Consider the following 17,484-nt stretch of genomic DNA (forward strand, 5'->3'; position numbering starts at 1 on the left):
ACTTTTTAACTATTGACTAATCTCTTATATCCTTTTATGCCCTTTTAATATTTTATTTAAATTCATTTAAATTTTAATAAGAAAAAAAGACATTTTATTTTTTTTATTTTTTATTTTATTTATTTATTTATTATTATTATTTTTTAAAGATTTTATTTATTTATTTGAGAGAGAGCACATGAGAGGGGGGAGGGTCAGAGGGAGAAGCAGACTCCCTGCAGAGGAGGGAGCCCAATGTGGAACTCGATCCAGGAACTCCAGGATCATGACCTGAGCCGAAGGCAGTTGCTTAACCAACTGAGCCACCCAGGCGCCCCGGAAAAGAAGACATTTTAGATAATAAATAAATATGTTTCCGAAGGACAAATGAAGTAATCAGAATCTTAGATTTTGAACACAGGGAAATGAAGAGTCCTTAATTTAAGTTCTATTTCCCAATAATCTGTGTGTAGAGGCTCTTCCTATAAGCACTTCCTATTATCTTAGCAAAAGAAAAAATAATCTGCCTAGTTTTTTAGTTAAGACATTAAAAAAAAAAGAAAAGAAAAGCTTTGGGCATCTGAGCCACCCTCCAGGAAGTGAACTATACTTCCTCATCAGGTTTCTGCCAGAGTCAAAGAACCAACTGAGTTCATCACAATTGAAAACATAAGTGCAATTATTCAAAGAATTCTTAAAAACATGTTTACTCGCTTTGAAGAAAAGACTGGAACCTGCCAAAGCAAAACCAGACACTCTTTCATTTCACTTTGTTTTTCCATTTTTACAAGTTCAATAGCTAAGGCTAAAGAAAGCTGATAAGAAAATTCGGAAACCTTACACACCAACTAGCTTCCTCTGCTACTTTTTGAAAAGGAACAGTCTAATTGACAACCCTGCAAATTCATTCCTTCCTACATTCATACATACATTTACTCATTCATCAATCAATTTAGGATATCAAGACTAGCAGTGAAGTATTATATTTTCTTTCTCTATGGAAATAAAATAAACTTTGTGCCCTCAAACATGTAGTAAAGTAGATGTCGAAAGCAAAAAATAGGAAAGTAAAAAGTAAATGCTAGTAAGTGATACAACAGATAACATTATTTTCCACGCTAATTTTTGGCATGATGCTGCTCCATAATTAATGAATTTATTCAGTATCATTTCTATTAGTTCAGTGTATATTCATACTTTAAATTAATGGCAAACTCCTATAGTATTTGTTCTCTTGATAGTTTCAAAGTAAATTCATTTAAAATACTAAACTTAACAATGAAGTTTCCTAAAAATTATTTATTGTATTTTTATATGAGGATTTTGTTACTTTAGGTATAATACCATTGTATCTAGTTTTTAAGTCTCTCAAGTCTCTCTTATTCAAGCACAGTTCCTTTTTTATTTTTTATTTTTTTTATTTTTATTTTATTTATTTTTTTTTAAAGATTTATTTATTTATTTGAGACAGAGAGAATGAGAGAGAGAGAGCACATGAGAGGGGGGAGGGTCAGAGGGAGAAGCAGGCTCCTCGCTGAGCAGGGAGCCCGATGCGGGACTCGATCCAGGGACTCCAGGATCATGACCCGAGCTGAAGGCAGTTGCTTAACCAACTGAGCCACCCAGGTGCCCCCACAGTTCCTTTTTTAATTGTTGAAAAATTATTAGTGTTGAAGAATCCAGGCCAAGTGTCCTGTAGATTATCTTACCTTCTATATTTGACTGGTTGGTTCCTTGTCATGTCATTTAGCTTGTCCCTCTACCTCCTATGTTTCTTGTAATCTCTAAAAAAAATCTTGATAGATTCAAGATAAACATTTTGATTAGAATCCACTAGAGATATTGCTGGGTATGTACTTCATGTTAAATCATATCAGAAGACACATAAGACCTGGATAACCCACCATCAGGGCTGCTAAACTTGACCCTTGGGTTAGAGTGATGACAGCCTGATCTCTCCATTGGGCAGTTTTGTTTTCCCTTTTGAGATTAGAAAGTAATGAGTGTAGTGTTATTTAGTCATGATACAAATATCCAGTTTCCCATTGACCATTGATTTGATGATGTTACCACCAACTGGTAATCCTTCCTGAATCAATAATTTCATTAGAGCTTAAGAAACGATGTTTTTCTGATTTCCCTCATTTACTAGTTGACATTCTTCTGTAAGGGGACTTTCTCTTTCAAGCTGGGCTATAGGTTACCATTCAATATAGTTCCTATTTAAAGGCAGGGTAAATGCTAAATTCTTTCCTTATAATTCCCAAAGTGCTTACCTTTCAAAGTAAGTAATGGTCTTAACAGCTGCTTCAAAAGATGACAAACCAATTTTTTTCTGGATTTTTCTTTTTTGAGTATCATTTTGGAATTACGGATTTTTATTGATTCAGTATGTTTCGATAGATACAATCATTATGTTCCTCGGTGCTCCAATTATCACAACTTTAACAAGTTGTAACCCTTTCTTGCTAGCTCCCATGTCCTTTTACAATGACCCCCATTAATCTTTGAGAGCTTCCTCGATTTTTAGCACAATAAGATGTCCCCTGCTACATTGTATCTTCCTGTCCTGGACCTGCAATAGCATTTCTGCAAGAAGCCTGGTTTGGTTTTGTTTTGTTTTTAGCGAGATCTGTTTAATTTGCACAGTATGTCTACTATAGGTGTTCATTGCTACTGGAATGCCTTTTTTTTTTTTAGATCATTTCAGTGGATGAACAAAAACTATATATAATATAGTAATATGTTTTATTTTTATTTTATTAATATATATTAATTTATATATATACATATAAACCCATGAGTTTAAATTGATATTTTCAGGTTAATTTTAACATCTACTATTTTTTCTTAAGTTTTAAAATATATGTCTCTTTATCTTGGAAAGTTCTCCTTTATAAACATAATTACTTATTTGCTCTGTCCTATAATATTAAAGAAAATTGTTTCAAAATACCAATATTGATAGTATTACAAACACCTACTGAAGGAGATTAACATATTTCCTTTTTTTGATGTATAGGTAATGAGACTGTCCTTTTCATTTCTGTATGTCAACCAAAATTTTTTATTTGAAGCCTGAAAAGAATTTTGAATTACAAAGGTCTGGTGAAGTCTAATCTTTTTTTTTTTTTTTAATATGACAAACAAACATCCTATATTCCAAGAACACATTTACTTTCTATAGGAGATACGTGTCACTTTGTACCATTCATAACTTTTTTTTCTCCTCTTATCTCACTTTTTTTTATTATGTTATGTTAATCACCATACATTACATCATTAGTTTTTGATGTAGTGTTCCATGATTCATTGTTTGCATATAAAACCCAGTGCTCCATGCAGAACGTGCCCTCTTTAATACCCATTACCAGGCTAGCCCATCCCCCACCCCCCTCCCCTTTAGAACCTTCAGTTTGTTTCTCAGCGTCCATAGTCTCTCATGGTTCGTCTCCCCCCTCCAATTTACCCCCGTTCATTTTTCCCTTCCTACTATCGTCTTCTTTTTTTTTTTTTAACATATAATGTATTATTTGTTTCAGAGGTACAGTTCTGTGATTCGTCAGTCTTACACAATTCACAGCGCTCACCATAGCACAGACCCTCCCCAATGTCTATCACCCAGCCACCCCATCCCTCCCACCCCCCACCACTCCATAACTCATAACTCTCTTCCAATATGTTTTTCCAAATGGTTGTCTCACTTTTATAAAAATCCTCCTTAATATGTACTACCATACATAGTGAGTCTCCAAGAAATACTAATTTATAGCAGTATGCTAAGTACCCACAGAATCCTTACTTCTTTACCATAGAAGGTAGTATAACATAAAGTAAAAGTTCTACAACTAGACAGACCTGAACTTGAGTCAGAGTGCTGCTATTCACTGGGAGACACTGAACAAGTTTTGTAATCTTGCTGAGCCTTAGTTTCCTTATTTGTAAAACGAGAAAACAAAATACCTACTTCATAGGGTTATTTTCAAGATTAAATGAAATAATACACATAAGCCACTTAACACATAGTAAATGTTTACTAAGTACCAGCTATCACTGCCTGGGACTCCCTATTTCAACTATGAATATATAAAACCAGGAACCGTGCATATAAAACCACCAAAGTCACATCTCCTCCCCCACTTCAATAAATTATGATACTATATAGCCCCCAACTTTGTTCTCTTTTAGGTTTGGAGTACCTTGTGGCAGGACATGAAGATGTAAGAACAGGCAAACTAGTCGTGAATATGAAAAGTTTTGTCCAGCACTGGAAGCCATCCCTTGGGAGAAAAGTCATGGATATTTTAAAAAGAAAGTGCAAGTAGCAACAAAGGTATATAGCACATAATGGCACTTCTCTATGTAGAAAACATAAGCTTAATGGAAAGGAGACCTCAAAAACAAAACTGGAATTTTTTAAGTGCCAAAATACATAGAAATATTCCAAAGCATGGGCCTAGTCTAACCTGTCTCTTTGGGGGCCATGTTTAAATACAGTTTGTTTTATAAAGACAAATGAAAAATCCTACCCTGATAACTGCCTCCTATGGGACTGATTCTGTAATTCGTAACTATTCAGAGTATTTTTAATAGCAGTATGATATTTAGCAGTAATCCATTAAGAGGAGTACATCTAACAAGGACTCCTTCCAGCTTCAGATATGTTACTTATATTTGTGCTACTTAAAGTAATTAAGGAGATTTTAAGGACTCCCCAACCCTACTATCAAAAAAAGGTTTTTCTTAAAAAAGAGCCTGCCTTTGTGTGATGTGTGTGAACTTTGGTCTATGGAGTGTTAAATGGAAGCTCTCCACATGTATATACTATTTCCTTGTATAAAGCACTTTACTACCTACCACTTGTGTTGGGAAAGTTTGAAGACCATGGTTGACAGAAAGAAAAATAAAGGGCGTGTAAGAAAACCTACTGAAACAGAAGCACTGCCACCACGTGTGGGCAAAAGGAAGTTGTACGTCTTAGCTCTGAACACTTGGAGAAAACCTAAAAGGAGAACATGTTTGCATATGAAGTCTCAGCTTCAGGCTAGAGGTTAGATTCCACAGATACCAGCCATGATGAAAAATTTTAAAAAACTAAACAAAATGAGACTTTAAAATAAGAGGAAGAAGAACTCTTAAGAGTAGAAATATGCTTGGATGAAAAGGAAATGGACTTTAAATTTTTAAAAGCTCATTTATTTGCAATGCACTTGTATACACGGCAGAAATTACTGTAGACACAGAATTTGTTTTATTTTTGTGTTTAGTATTTAAACCTGAATGTTGGAACAGTTTCCTCCTTATCTTTATTAACAGTATATGGCCATTATATTTGCTCATTTTTTTGACACAGTGTATGTGATAGTTCACCAAACCACAGTTTTCATTATTACTCATCTTCTGTACCCATGCACAACCACAAGACATACAGTTTCTTCTGTACTTGAATATACAAAACATAAACCACAGTGCCACAAGATTAACTTCACATACAGAACATATTTTTTTTCCTGAGGTCCTGTGGACTTGCAAAATATATATATATATATATATATATATTGCTCTGTTAATTTTTTATATTTCATATATGTAATAAAGGAATATGATTTCCTGATTTTTGTCTCATTTCCTGGTCAACTCTGCTAAAGATTACTTTGTCTTAATGAGGGAACTCAAATCTAATTCTTTAAATTAAGAAAATCAAAGAAGGGCCTGGTATTTCTACTCTTTTACTCTGGGGTGTGGGGATAGAGTGGAAGCTCATTCAGATGGGATTAGTTTCTGTAGCCTTTGGATGTGAACTTTTATCAGATGAAGTGCATTCTTATACTACATTTACTTGTTAAAAAGCAATGAAAGTTCACTGTTGAAAATACAGAAAACCGGGGCACCTGGGTGGCGCAGTTGGTTAGGCATCTGACTCTTGGTTTCGGCCAGGTCGTGATCTCAGGGTTGTGAGATTGAGCCCCACATCAGGCTCCAGGTTTATCAGAGAGTCTGCTTGAGATTCTCTCTCCCTCTCCCTCTGCCCCTCCCATTTGTGCTTGCTCTGTATAAAATAAAGAAATAAATCTTAAAAAAAGAAGAAGAAGAAAATACAGAAAACCATATCAGGAAAAAAAAAAAAGACCTACATTTAAACCATCTGGTGATGACAGCTGTTAGCATTTTAGTGCCCAGGCTGCTAGACTGCTTTCTACACATGTACATACCTTTTATAGAATTGGAATTCTACTATACATACTCTCATGAAATCTGCTTTTATAACCTGTAGCATGTCTTATCTTTTCCTATCTTATCCTGGTAGGTGGAATGCCATTTAGTAGCGTATGATTTACAAGCAACTTATCAAACATGTTGGTAAGTATATCACATCAAGAAAAATATTTTAAATACATCAAATATAGAATTTTCTCAACTTTCAGAATTGCCAAGGGGCCTTGTTTTCCATTTCACTTTATTTAAAATAACTATTGCCCCGTGTGCCTGGGTGGCTCAGTCGTTAAGCATCTGCCTTCAGCTCAGGTCGTGGTCCCAGGGTCCTGGGATCGAGCCCCACATCGGGCTCCCTGCTCTGTGGGAAGCCTGCTTCTCCCTCTCCCACTCCCCCTGCTTGTGTTCCCTCTCTCTCGCTGTGTCTCTCTCTGTCAGATAAATAGATAAAATCTTTAAAAAAAATAAAAATAACTTGCCCATTAAAAAGAATACAAATAATGTCTATTTCTTAAGAGTAGAAAAATGTACATAATATATTAAATTTAAAAAATTGCAGAATACATATAGTAATAACACCTGCCCCAAAACACATTTATAATATAAAAAGTGATCTAAAAGGCCCAAAAGATAGACACATCATAGCAGTATATTTACCCCTGTAAGGGAAAGAAGGAGGGAGATTTTCACTTTTTATTTTGCATATATTTATATTGCTTGGCATTCTTTCATTGATCATGTACTACTTTTGTAATTTATTTTTTTAACAATTAAAATTTAATCAATTGTTTGTAAAGTCTGTTCAAGCAAAGTTATAACTAAAAGTTTAATTTTAACTAGTTTGCCAAATTACGGGGCCCCTAATGGGTCTTCCCGTTCCTTCTTTTTTTTTTTAAGATTTTATTTATTTGACAGAAAGAGACACAGCGAGAGAGGGAACACAAGCAGGGGGAGTGGGAGAGGGAGAAGCAGGCTTCCTGCCAAGCAGGGAGCCCGATGTGGGGGCTCAATCCCAGGACGCTGGGATCATGACCTGAGGCAAAAGCAGATGCTTAACAACTGAGCCACCCAGGCTCAGTCCTTTTTAACTGGAATCTTCTTCCTTAGGTGCTCTTTCAAAACCTTCTCTGGCAACATTAAAAAAAAAAAAATCATTGTTATAACTAACTGTTTCTTAATATCTTCATTCTTAAATCACCTGAAGCCCTTCAACTGCAGTTTTAATTCCTTATGAGCATCATTTGGCTTCCAAAGTAGAAAAAAAAGAAACCTATGTTCCCCACCCGTCAAAGTATGAGCAAGCCACCTCAAGGCCCCCTTCCCATTCCATTATTTCATTGTTCTGCCACGCTTCCTATCTACACTTTCTCCTCCTTGGCATCTTTCAAAATAACGATCACAGTACCAAGGCAACAGAGTCAAAGAAATATTCTATCTATGGCTTCACCTCCTTCGAGCGCTATTAGGAAAGTCTCTGCCCCCAGAGCATTACTCCCAGTACCACTGGGCTTTATTAGTCAGCAGATCAGTTGCATAATGTCCACATACCTACCCATATAATTTGCCTGAGGTCAACTCAATCTATGCCCTCTTATTACATCACTTTCCCCATAGAGGAATGTTACTAATATTTAGTATGTGATGCAACGGAAATTCTCAATAATAGGATAATCTTTTAATAGTGTCCACCAAATGAGGTCAAATCTGTGGGGATGTGACCAGGAGTCCAAAAAGCAGTGTCCTTCTGGCTATATTAAACGGAAAGCAAGGCTCGTTATGGGTAAACATAGTTCTTTGGGATACTTGGGTTCTTGCAGAACAGATCCTTTTCTAAAGGATCAGAGACTTATCAACTCTGAAGGGTGGGAAAAGGGACCTTGAAAATTCCTTGTGCGGCCTGTCCTTTGGCCACTCCCCTGGAATGCCTGAGAACAAGGAGCGTGAGCACTGCCTGGGTATTGAGGAGTTTTGTCAGAGGCCCCGGGACTGAATTGCTTTTGTGTTCATTGTTTCAGTGATAAGCAGTCCCCTAACCTAACTTTACCAAAGAGCCAAAGTTACTCATGACTTATTTCCCACAGTTTGGAAGGAAGATATTTATGAACAACCTCAATTTTGCAAGGGAGATTGATATGATAAAAATGGAATAGAAGTAAAGAGGTGTGCCTTGCATGACTGATGTTATTTTATGTCTCTCAGAGAATGATTTGTCTGAGAATACTTTTTGAAAAATGATGCCCTTTACCTTGCTTTCCTACACTTTTGCCAAAGGGATTTAAACATCTCTCTACTTTTTTGAGCATTACTGGCTGTGTTTGACACCTACAATATTTTAAATGACAAATTCCCAGATTTACTATTAGTCAATTCACATATGCTGAATAACAAAAAAAGCGGAATGTTAGTCATGAGAAAGAAGGAAAGATGCCCTGGACCAAATAGTTATTTCCAGAATTGAGATGCACGTTCTGTTAAGGGAGGGTTTTCATACATGCTGAATACATCTCTGGTTTCTTAATATGTAGTCACAGGCAGATTAGCAATGAATTAATTTATAAATCCAAAAATATCCCAAGGTATACTAGAAATGATCAAATCATAGTGCACTTAACTCAATAAAGGGGTGAACAGCTGCCAGGCAGGGAACCTTGCTTCCCAGAAAGAAAAATAACTACCATGCAAATTCTCACAGTATGAGCAAATTGGTCTGCCCAGAAATTCCCTGGACGCCTTCTTCCCTCTCAGGATACGACTAAGGATTTCAAGCTTAGCAAATAAAAAATACCACAGATTATAACACCAAAAGCAATAGATAATTGAGAGTTTACTTCAAGGTGGTACTTTTCTAAGTGCTTTCTGTGTGTTATTCCCATTTGATCCTCCTAAGCACCCCTGAAATGTGCGCTATTATTATCTGTATTTCCCAAATAAGGAAACGGAGGCACAGGGACATTAACTAAATTGTCCAGGGACACTCAGCTTATAATTGTGGAGCCTGGATTTAAACCCAAGAATTCTACTGCCCAGAGTTCATATTTCCACCACTAAAAGGGGATTCTGGCCTTTAGAAAGGAATTCATGGGAGGTGATACCAACGCATTAGCTGTTTCTTTTAGATTATAGTTGAAGAAAGAACACTGAAAGCATTTCTCTCAGTTCTCCTCCATACTCCAGCTTATAATGTATCCCATTATTCTACCCTGCAATTACATAATTTTCTACTGACTTTCTCATTTTTACATTGCCATTAGGATAATACTGTTTACCATAATTTATACCAAAATGAACTAGTAAGAGTCCGTTTTTTTTTACCTTCACTGTTCTCCTCTTGGTCTGGCATTCTGAGATCTATTTAGGCATAAGGTCTGCATGTGCATTTATCAATACCAACCCTGAATAAGCTGCTGTGAAATTCAACAGCATTTCAAGTCAATTCTCTCAGCTCTGACTTTTGCTGTGTGGAGTAATTCTGCTTACAAGATGAATGAGAAGAAATTATACCAGAGAGAGAGGAGGAAACAGAAAAAAAATAGAGAATGTAGGCACTTTGTCAACCAAGGAGAGAAAGCAAGGGGCAGGACAAAAGGTATAAAGATATAAGAGAATAGGGGCATGGGACTGGCTTAGTCGGTGGAGCATGTAACACTTGATCTTGGGGTTATGGGTTCAAGTCCCAAGTTGTGTGTAGAGATTACTTAAAAATAAGATATTTTTAAAAATATATTTAAAAAATATAAGAATAAAGGAAAGCAACAGCTGGGATAGGAACCAGGGGGTCTGTTCTAGTAACAATACGCAAAATATTTCAAAGTAGAATATATTCAGTTAACCAATTCTTCCATTGCTAGATACCATGATTTAGGAGAGATAGTTCTGAATATTTACTACAAAATTTTTCCATCCAAGTCTCTTGCTGTTAGTTTTGTTTGAGGAGACAGAAAAGCAAAAGATAATAAAGCAACAGAGAAATCTTAGGTAATTGTAATTAGGAAATTAGGAAACCATTAGTTTTATCACACATTGAAACAGAATTTTAAATTTATCTTTTACAAAGTAAATGGTCCACAAAATATTTAATGTCAGTAAGCATTGCCTAGAGGTCTTTTTCAATATACATACTCATAATAACAGTTACCACTTTTGCCCTTATTAGGTGCCAGGTACTGTGTTAAACTTCACATGACTTATCTCCTCAGACCTCAGTCAATAACCTTGCAGAGTCACTACTATCATTATGGAGAAACTGAGAACCAGAGGGTTAAATAGCTTGTCCACGGTCACGAAATAAGTAAGCAGCCAAGCTAGCATTTGAACCTTAATTATCCACCTTTATGATCTACTAATGCCTCTCAACCGGTGATCCTCAAATAATGTTCATAAAAATCAGCAGAAATGTTTGTTAGAAAGTAGAGTCCCAGGACCCTACCTCAGAACATCTATTTCAGAAGGTCTTGTTGGGCACCAGGGATGGACAATTTAATAAGTACCAGAAACACTGCTCTCGACACTTTTACAGAATAGTCTCAACAAAGTCATAGAGTTAATCATTAGTTCTGGTTCTACAAATGTATCTCCCTCTGGTCATAAATCTACTTGGTCTTCATCATAATGGTTATTTTATGAATAAGGGAATCATTAGTCTTGTTATGGTTACCTAAGAACTAAGATGGTAGAAAAGGGGAATTCCCTCTAGCTCTTATGTACCCTACTTGCTAACCTCGCCTTAAACAGAATTGTGAAACATCTAAATGTGTCTTTGATACCTTAGCTCCTCAATCTACTTTGGGGAAATCTCCTCCCCAGGGCTCATTGGCTTCATACTGCTCAGAGTCTACAAGAAGATCCTACACAAGACTCTAATTCCCAGTTTCCCTCTAGCCTTAAATAGTATATTGATTTGTCAAGATGCTACCCTTGACCAAGAGACCAAGAGATTCAGAAGATAAAATCATTCTAATGAGATACTTTCCCATTTTCCCACTTTCTCCCTAACACAATGCTTTATTGATCCAAATAAACCATGCGTGTCTGCAGAAAATTTTTAATGGGAGATTCTTATCATGGGAATTTCAGGCACCGATGGCAGGCGGGTGGAAGAGTTATTTTTGGTCAGATGTGCCTTTCAATGCCTCATAAATCAGGCTGCTTAGGCAGCTTCCTAATTTCCATTTAGGCAGTGCCAGTCCTGCTGACACACTCGATTGTACCCCAGTCAGAGGCTTAAGAAGTAAGGAGAAAGGTGAAAAAGCAGTGACATCGGGAAAGGAAAACATGGGGGACCGCCTAACTTACCCTCTCTCAGAAATGAGGATTCAAGCCACAAATAAAATAATAAACCACACAGACTTCACATTTTTCTTTCCCATTTCTGTAAACAAGAAATAAAAGCCAGGATTATCCTTTCCTTGATAAGCATGGAGAGAAAAATCAGGAAATGTACACAACTTGCATCACAGCAAATAGAATTCCTTAACCTCAGAAACACTCTCGTTACACATGCACTCCGACCTCTTACGCAGGGAGACTTGCCCAGAAGTGACCTTCAGCAACCTAGAGAGCTTTTTATAACATTTGAGAATGCACAACTGGATATTTTTATCAGCATGTGCTCTGCCTTTGATAAATGTTATAATAAGCAGTTTGAAACAAAAACACAATGAATACATTTTTTAATGCAGTGTCTACAAGAACACTTAATTAACAACCTCCAAAATTGTACAGGTTTCACTGAATGTCTCAGGAAAGAAGACTAAGTTTAGAAAACATGGCTCCAAGTGCTCACTTGCCCCCAAATGTTATCTAGTAGGATTAGGTAAAAGCTATTTGAGAAGTGATGTTTAAAGCCTCATATTGGCCATAGCTGATTCTTCAGGATTCCAATTCAGTATCTTTATGAAATGTGTTTTCCTTTTTTAAACAGAAAATAAAATAGCACATGTGTAAAAAAAAACAAAAAAACAATAAATACCCTACAACATGAAGAGTTCCTTATAATCTATTTTTATGGCACTAAGTAGAAACATGCCTATGTTATTCTCCCATTGAGTAGGCAGTCCGTTATGTAAATTCCTTACTGGAGCAACATGATTTATTGTGGGATAAGGGTAGAACCAGCATTTTCAGAGTGCCCAACACCATCACAATCTTCATCTCAGTTAATCCTCAGAACAACCTTTCGAAATAAGTATTGTTATCTCATTTCACAGGTGAGGAATATGAGGTTAAGAAGAGCAAAGTAACTTGCCCAGGGCCAGTAACTAGCTGGTAACTAGCAGAGCCAAGTATTCAAAACAGATGTCTTATTCCAAATCCTATGCCGTTTCAGCTGCATAATACTGCTTTAAAGTTCTCAGCTTCTTTCCCAGCATCATTTGTTGGATTGTAGATCTTCATTTATTAATTTAATAATTAAATTTAGGTATTTCTTATGATCTTCCTATGTAGTGCACACTGTTCTGGGCCCTGGGGATATAGCAGTGAATAAAACAAAATCCTTATTCTCATAGAGCTCACATTCTAGTGGGGAACGACCTCCAGGAGAGAGCTGTAATAATCCCTCCTCTCTATCCACATTCTAGGGCTTATTTATCAGGCATTCACTGCCCTGATTTAAGAGAAACACTCTTTTTCCATCACTGAGGGAAAATTCAACGCCATTGACCCCCTCATCCTGATTGTATTGAACGCTGTTTTCCCCCAGATGAACTGAAAGCAATAAATGACTAAATTCTTCCAAGTGAAAAGCTGTTATAATTGGATAATGACCACAAAGCAGGCGTTTTTTGGTTTTTGTTTTGTTTTTTTGTTTTGTTTTTTTTTTTTTGAGTTACACTAAGCGCCTGGAGAAAAGTATCAGAATTCTTCTGCCCACCGCCCATTATGGAGCTGACAAGGTCCTGCTCTGTGCCATGCTCCTTAATTTTCATGTTGGCTTTAAAGATTTATAACAGCTCTAACACCTATGCGTGAGAAACACAGGGATCCCCAAGTGCCCAAATCATGGTGTCTGCCCAGCTTTGCTCCCCAAAAGCCTGCTGGGGACTCATCTACTGGAACCAGGACAGCTCAGGAAGATTCACTTGCTTCTGTGAAAAACAACAGTGACCATAATAGAGAAAGAAATTCTAGGCATTCTTTCAAGCCGTTGGGAAGTTCCAGCACATTCCAGTTGTAAAAGAATTCAAGTCCCTCCACTCATGTCAAAACTTCAGCGTCATCCTTCTGTGCTTTGTACATTTACTAGACCAAGGCCTAGTAATTAACTACAAATTCTCTTCCTGCCTTTTTAAAATCATGAACCACAAGCTGATTCTATAGGAGGACAATCTGGGATTTGGTAAATTATCCTCAGGCCTTGATAATCCTCAGGCAATGACAGATTTCAGAAGTTTGAAGATTCTCAACATAAAGCATTGCTAGAGTACTGAGCCAATCGTTTGTGACCTGGAAATTTTGCAAAATATTTTATTCCTTAAGCTTTGGAAATCCACATCCATGATGACTTACAACTGTTATTGGAGAAGTCTTCACTCCCTTCAAGGTCCAAAAACCCAAATGCTCTTGTGTTTTTTTCTAGGCTCAACTGATTCCCCCAGATCACTCCTGTTTGAATCTCCCCTGCAAATTTCATTCTCATCTGTGATTCTATTTGGAAGACATCGTACTTCTCGCTTACCTCCTAACTCTTCTTTGTCTTTTTCTTCCTCTACAAAGCAAGGAAGAAAAATATGCAGAAAAACAAAAGAAGTTGCTCCAATTATTCTTTTTTTTTTTTTTAAGAATTTTTATTTATTTTTTGACAGAGAGAGACACAGTGAGAGAGGGAACACAAGCAGGCGGAGTGGGAGAGGGAGAAGCAAGCTCTCCTGATGCGGGGCTCGATCCCACATGACCTGAGCAGAAGGCAGACACTTAACGACTGAGCCACCCAGGCGCCCCTGCTCCAATTATTCTTAAGGCAAAGGAAAAAAAATTCTCCCATCATTAAGAAGTGTCCCTGAGGAACTTCAACTGGTACAAATTTGGCTACTGTTAGCAGGAGTCAAAAACATTGACCTTGATAACATGACAGAAATAATTATTATACTCTGCAAGAGAAATCATTTCTTCACTGTGCCACAGATTCAATATGTATTTCCTTCAATAAAGAATGTGCATGCCCTCATTCCAATAACTGAGGGATGGAAGAGGGGAAAGGCTAGTACAATTCAAATACTAGCAAATAGAGGTCAGTTGGGGAAATAATACAGAGAAGCAATAGTGTGTCACCCTGGGAGAAGTGCTAGGAATGAAATATAAGTAAGCATGAATGAGAGCTTGTGGAACACATTACAGAGAAAATGGCTTTAAATGGATCTACCAGCAACCTCTCAGCTTTTGAATTTCACTAGGCAGAGGAGACAGACTCTACATTGTGGTTTTAGAACTACTGTGATAACTCAAATGCCCAGACTCCCCTGAAATCCAAATACTGCTGTCACTGAGATCTGCTTTATATGCATTATCTTCACAAAAACTTGTTGCTAACCTCTGAGGCAGGAGCGATTATTATTGCCATTTTAACCCGTGAGGAAAAGGAAGCTCAAGTAGACAACTAGGCCACTGTAATCCAGGCGGTAAGTGAGCAAGTGAAAGCACAAGCCCAGGTCTGAGCCCTGGACTCTGTGCTCTTAGTCATCACACTACAGCACTTCTTCCGTAATGGGTGCCTTTTCGGTCTGCAGAGGTGGCCAACTGTTCTGGCTCTCCCTGCATCTCTCTCTTCCTTCTGGTTCCCTGATCGGTTGCTGAAAAGACTCAGGAATTGAGTCCTGAGACAATGACTGGGTAACTCTTCCTACAGTGAGGCTCTACCATCAATAGGAGCTTCAGCATCTCCATTCTCTTCTCCCTACTAAGGCTAAGAAATGATGACTGCCCTATAATCTTTTTATAAAAAGTCTCTGTGGCTATGGAATATTACTCGGCCATCAAGAAAAGGAAATCTTACCATTTGCAACAACATGGATGGAACTAGATGGTATTATGCGAAATGAAATAAGTCAATCAGAGAAAGACAATTATCATGACTTCACTCACATGTGGAATTTAAGAAACAAAACAGAGGATCATAGGGGAAGGGAGGGAAAAATAAAGTAAGATGAACTCAGAAGGGAGACAAACCATAAAAGACTCTTAACTATAGGAAACAAACTGAGGGTTGCTGGAGGGAAGAGGGGTGGAGGGATGGGATAACTGGGTGATGGGCATTAAGGAGGGCAGGTGATGTAATGAGCACTGGGTGTTATATACAACTGATGAAATCACTAAACTCTATCTCTGAAACTAATAATACACTATACGTTAATTAATTGAATTTAAATTTAAAAAATAAAAAAAAAAAGTTGCTGTGTAGGAAATGTTCTCATCACAGCTCCATTACCTAGTAGTATACCCTATAGAACAGATATGGGTGGTACTCTGATGGCCTGGAATGATACATCTGATTGAAAAGGAAACCATACATTTTGGGTAACCATGATACTAGTTATACTTCTAGACCACCACCTTAGAAGGAGGGGCACCTGGGTGGTTCAGTCAGGTGAGCGTCCAACTCTTGATTGCAGCTCAGGTCATGACCTCGGGGTTGTGAGATCGAGCCTTGCCTGCACTCCTCACTCAGCGAGGTCTGCTGGAGATTCTGTCTCTCCCTCTTCCCCTCCTCACTTGCATGCACATGCACTCTCTCTAAATAAGTAAATAAAATCTTTAAAAAAAAAAAAAGGAGGGAAAGTAAGAGTTCACAATAATATATTTGCTCATTTTCACATTTTGTTAATCTGTCTCTTTCATTAGATTATACAAGCTTTTTGAAGTCAAGGATCACATCTGTTTTATTCACATTGTATCCCCTGTGCATACCATAATCCCTGGCACAAAGTCGTGCTCAGAAAATATTTGTCAAATGAATAAATAGGTGATATCCCCAAATTAGAAAAGCATATCCAACTACTCCCTTTTCTTTCTTTCTTTCTTTTTTTTTTTTAAGTAGACTCCACACCCAGCATGGAGCCCAACATGAGGCTTGACCTCATGACCCCTGAGATCAAGACCTGAACTGAGATCAAGAGTCAGATGCTTAACTGACTGAGCCACCCAGGTACCCCACCCCCTTTTCTTTATTTATTCAATCATTCTCACTTATTGAACAGCTGCTGCTGCAAAAAAAAAAAAAAAAAAATAGCATAATGGATTGGTTAAGTACATAGAATCCAGATCCTGATGGCCTGGATTCAAAAACTAGTTCCGTCACTATCTGTGTGACCCTGGGCTAGCCAACTCACAGTGTTGTTGTGAGGATGAAGTAAATTAATATAGGTAAAGTATTTAGAACAGCACCTGGCATATAATAAATACAAGATATTTGCTTTTATGATGATGATAATGTTCCAGGCTTCAGGACACTGGGGATACAACAGTGAAGAAGTCAGATCTCTGCATGCTTATAACTTACATTCTAGTAGGAGAAACAATCAGCCTACCCAGGATTCGGGAAAATCATTACAAATCATTTTAAACACGATGAAGAAACTAAGGCTTCCCTGGTGTTGAGAAACACACTGAGGTGGAGTTTAGAAGGCAAACTGTTTACTAAGGAGAATCTTTAAAATCAGCACCTGTGGGAGAGAGGAGACGGAACTAGAAGCCAGCAGAGAGAGAAGCTGGTGGCAACGGCGGCCCAACCACAGCCTCAGCCCACCCCTTAGGGAACGCTGAAGTGGAATGACCCTTCACAGTTGTCCTGACCATTAGACCCCCGCTGGGTGCGGGCCACCCTGGGAAGGGGCGTGGCCTTGCTCTCTGCCGCTGGAGCAACCCCTCAAAGGGCTGACAGCTGAAGACTGCCAACAGCAGGGGCAACAGAGCCTCCACTGCAGAGCCTAGGGCAGCACAACACAGTTTGCATTCCACCCAGCAGACAGGACGGTAAGGGTGAGGGGCCACCTAAAATTAAGTGGTGAGGGAAGGCCTCTCTGAGGAGGTACTATTCAAGCTGATAGAACTATACAGTGAGGAGTCGGCAGCCATATAAATAGATGGGCAAGAGCATTCTTATTAAAGGAAATAGCCAGTACCATGTCTCCTAGGTCAGAATATGCTGACAGTTTGAAGTGCAAAAAGAAGAGCAGTGAGGCCAGAGAGTGGTATAGAGTGAGGTTTGAAGAGGCAAGCAGGGGCCAAAACACGAGAACCTTCAGAAGTTTGGGTTTTATTCTCAGTATCGGTGAGCAGCAATTAGAAGGAAGTGGAAGG

The 17,484-nt window shown here is 37.9% G+C and overlaps 1 protein-coding gene across 11 annotated transcripts in view; it reads left to right on the forward strand.

The window, feature by feature from the left end:
* The window catches only part of NTN4 (netrin 4), a 127,983-nt gene extending 111,601 nt beyond the window's left edge, over window positions 1-16,382 (forward strand). For 4 of the 11 annotated variants that reach the window (XM_064590774.1, XM_045872822.3, XM_045872823.3 and 1 more), the window contains one exon: window positions 4,168-5,593. In XM_064590774.1, coding sequence (XP_064446844.1) covers window positions 4,168-4,304 — 137 coding nt within the window. In that variant the 3' untranslated portion in view covers window positions 4,305-5,593. Of the gene's footprint in view, window positions 1-4,167; window positions 5,594-6,286; window positions 6,340-12,770; window positions 12,937-13,768; window positions 13,927-13,994 lie in introns of those variants that run through there. The other 7 variants (XR_010411387.1, XR_010411386.1, XM_064590773.1 and 4 more) reach the window with 7 other exon arrangements.
* The last annotated feature ends 1,102 nt before the right edge of the window (window positions 16,383-17,484 follow it).

This window comes from Mirounga angustirostris, unplaced genomic scaffold (genome assembly GCF_029215605.1).
Source record: "Mirounga angustirostris isolate CCGP_5_RB_7025 unplaced genomic scaffold, mMirAng1.0.hap1 SCAF_5, whole genome shotgun sequence".
Classification (NCBI taxonomy): domain Eukaryota; kingdom Metazoa; phylum Chordata; class Mammalia; order Carnivora; family Phocidae; genus Mirounga; species Mirounga angustirostris.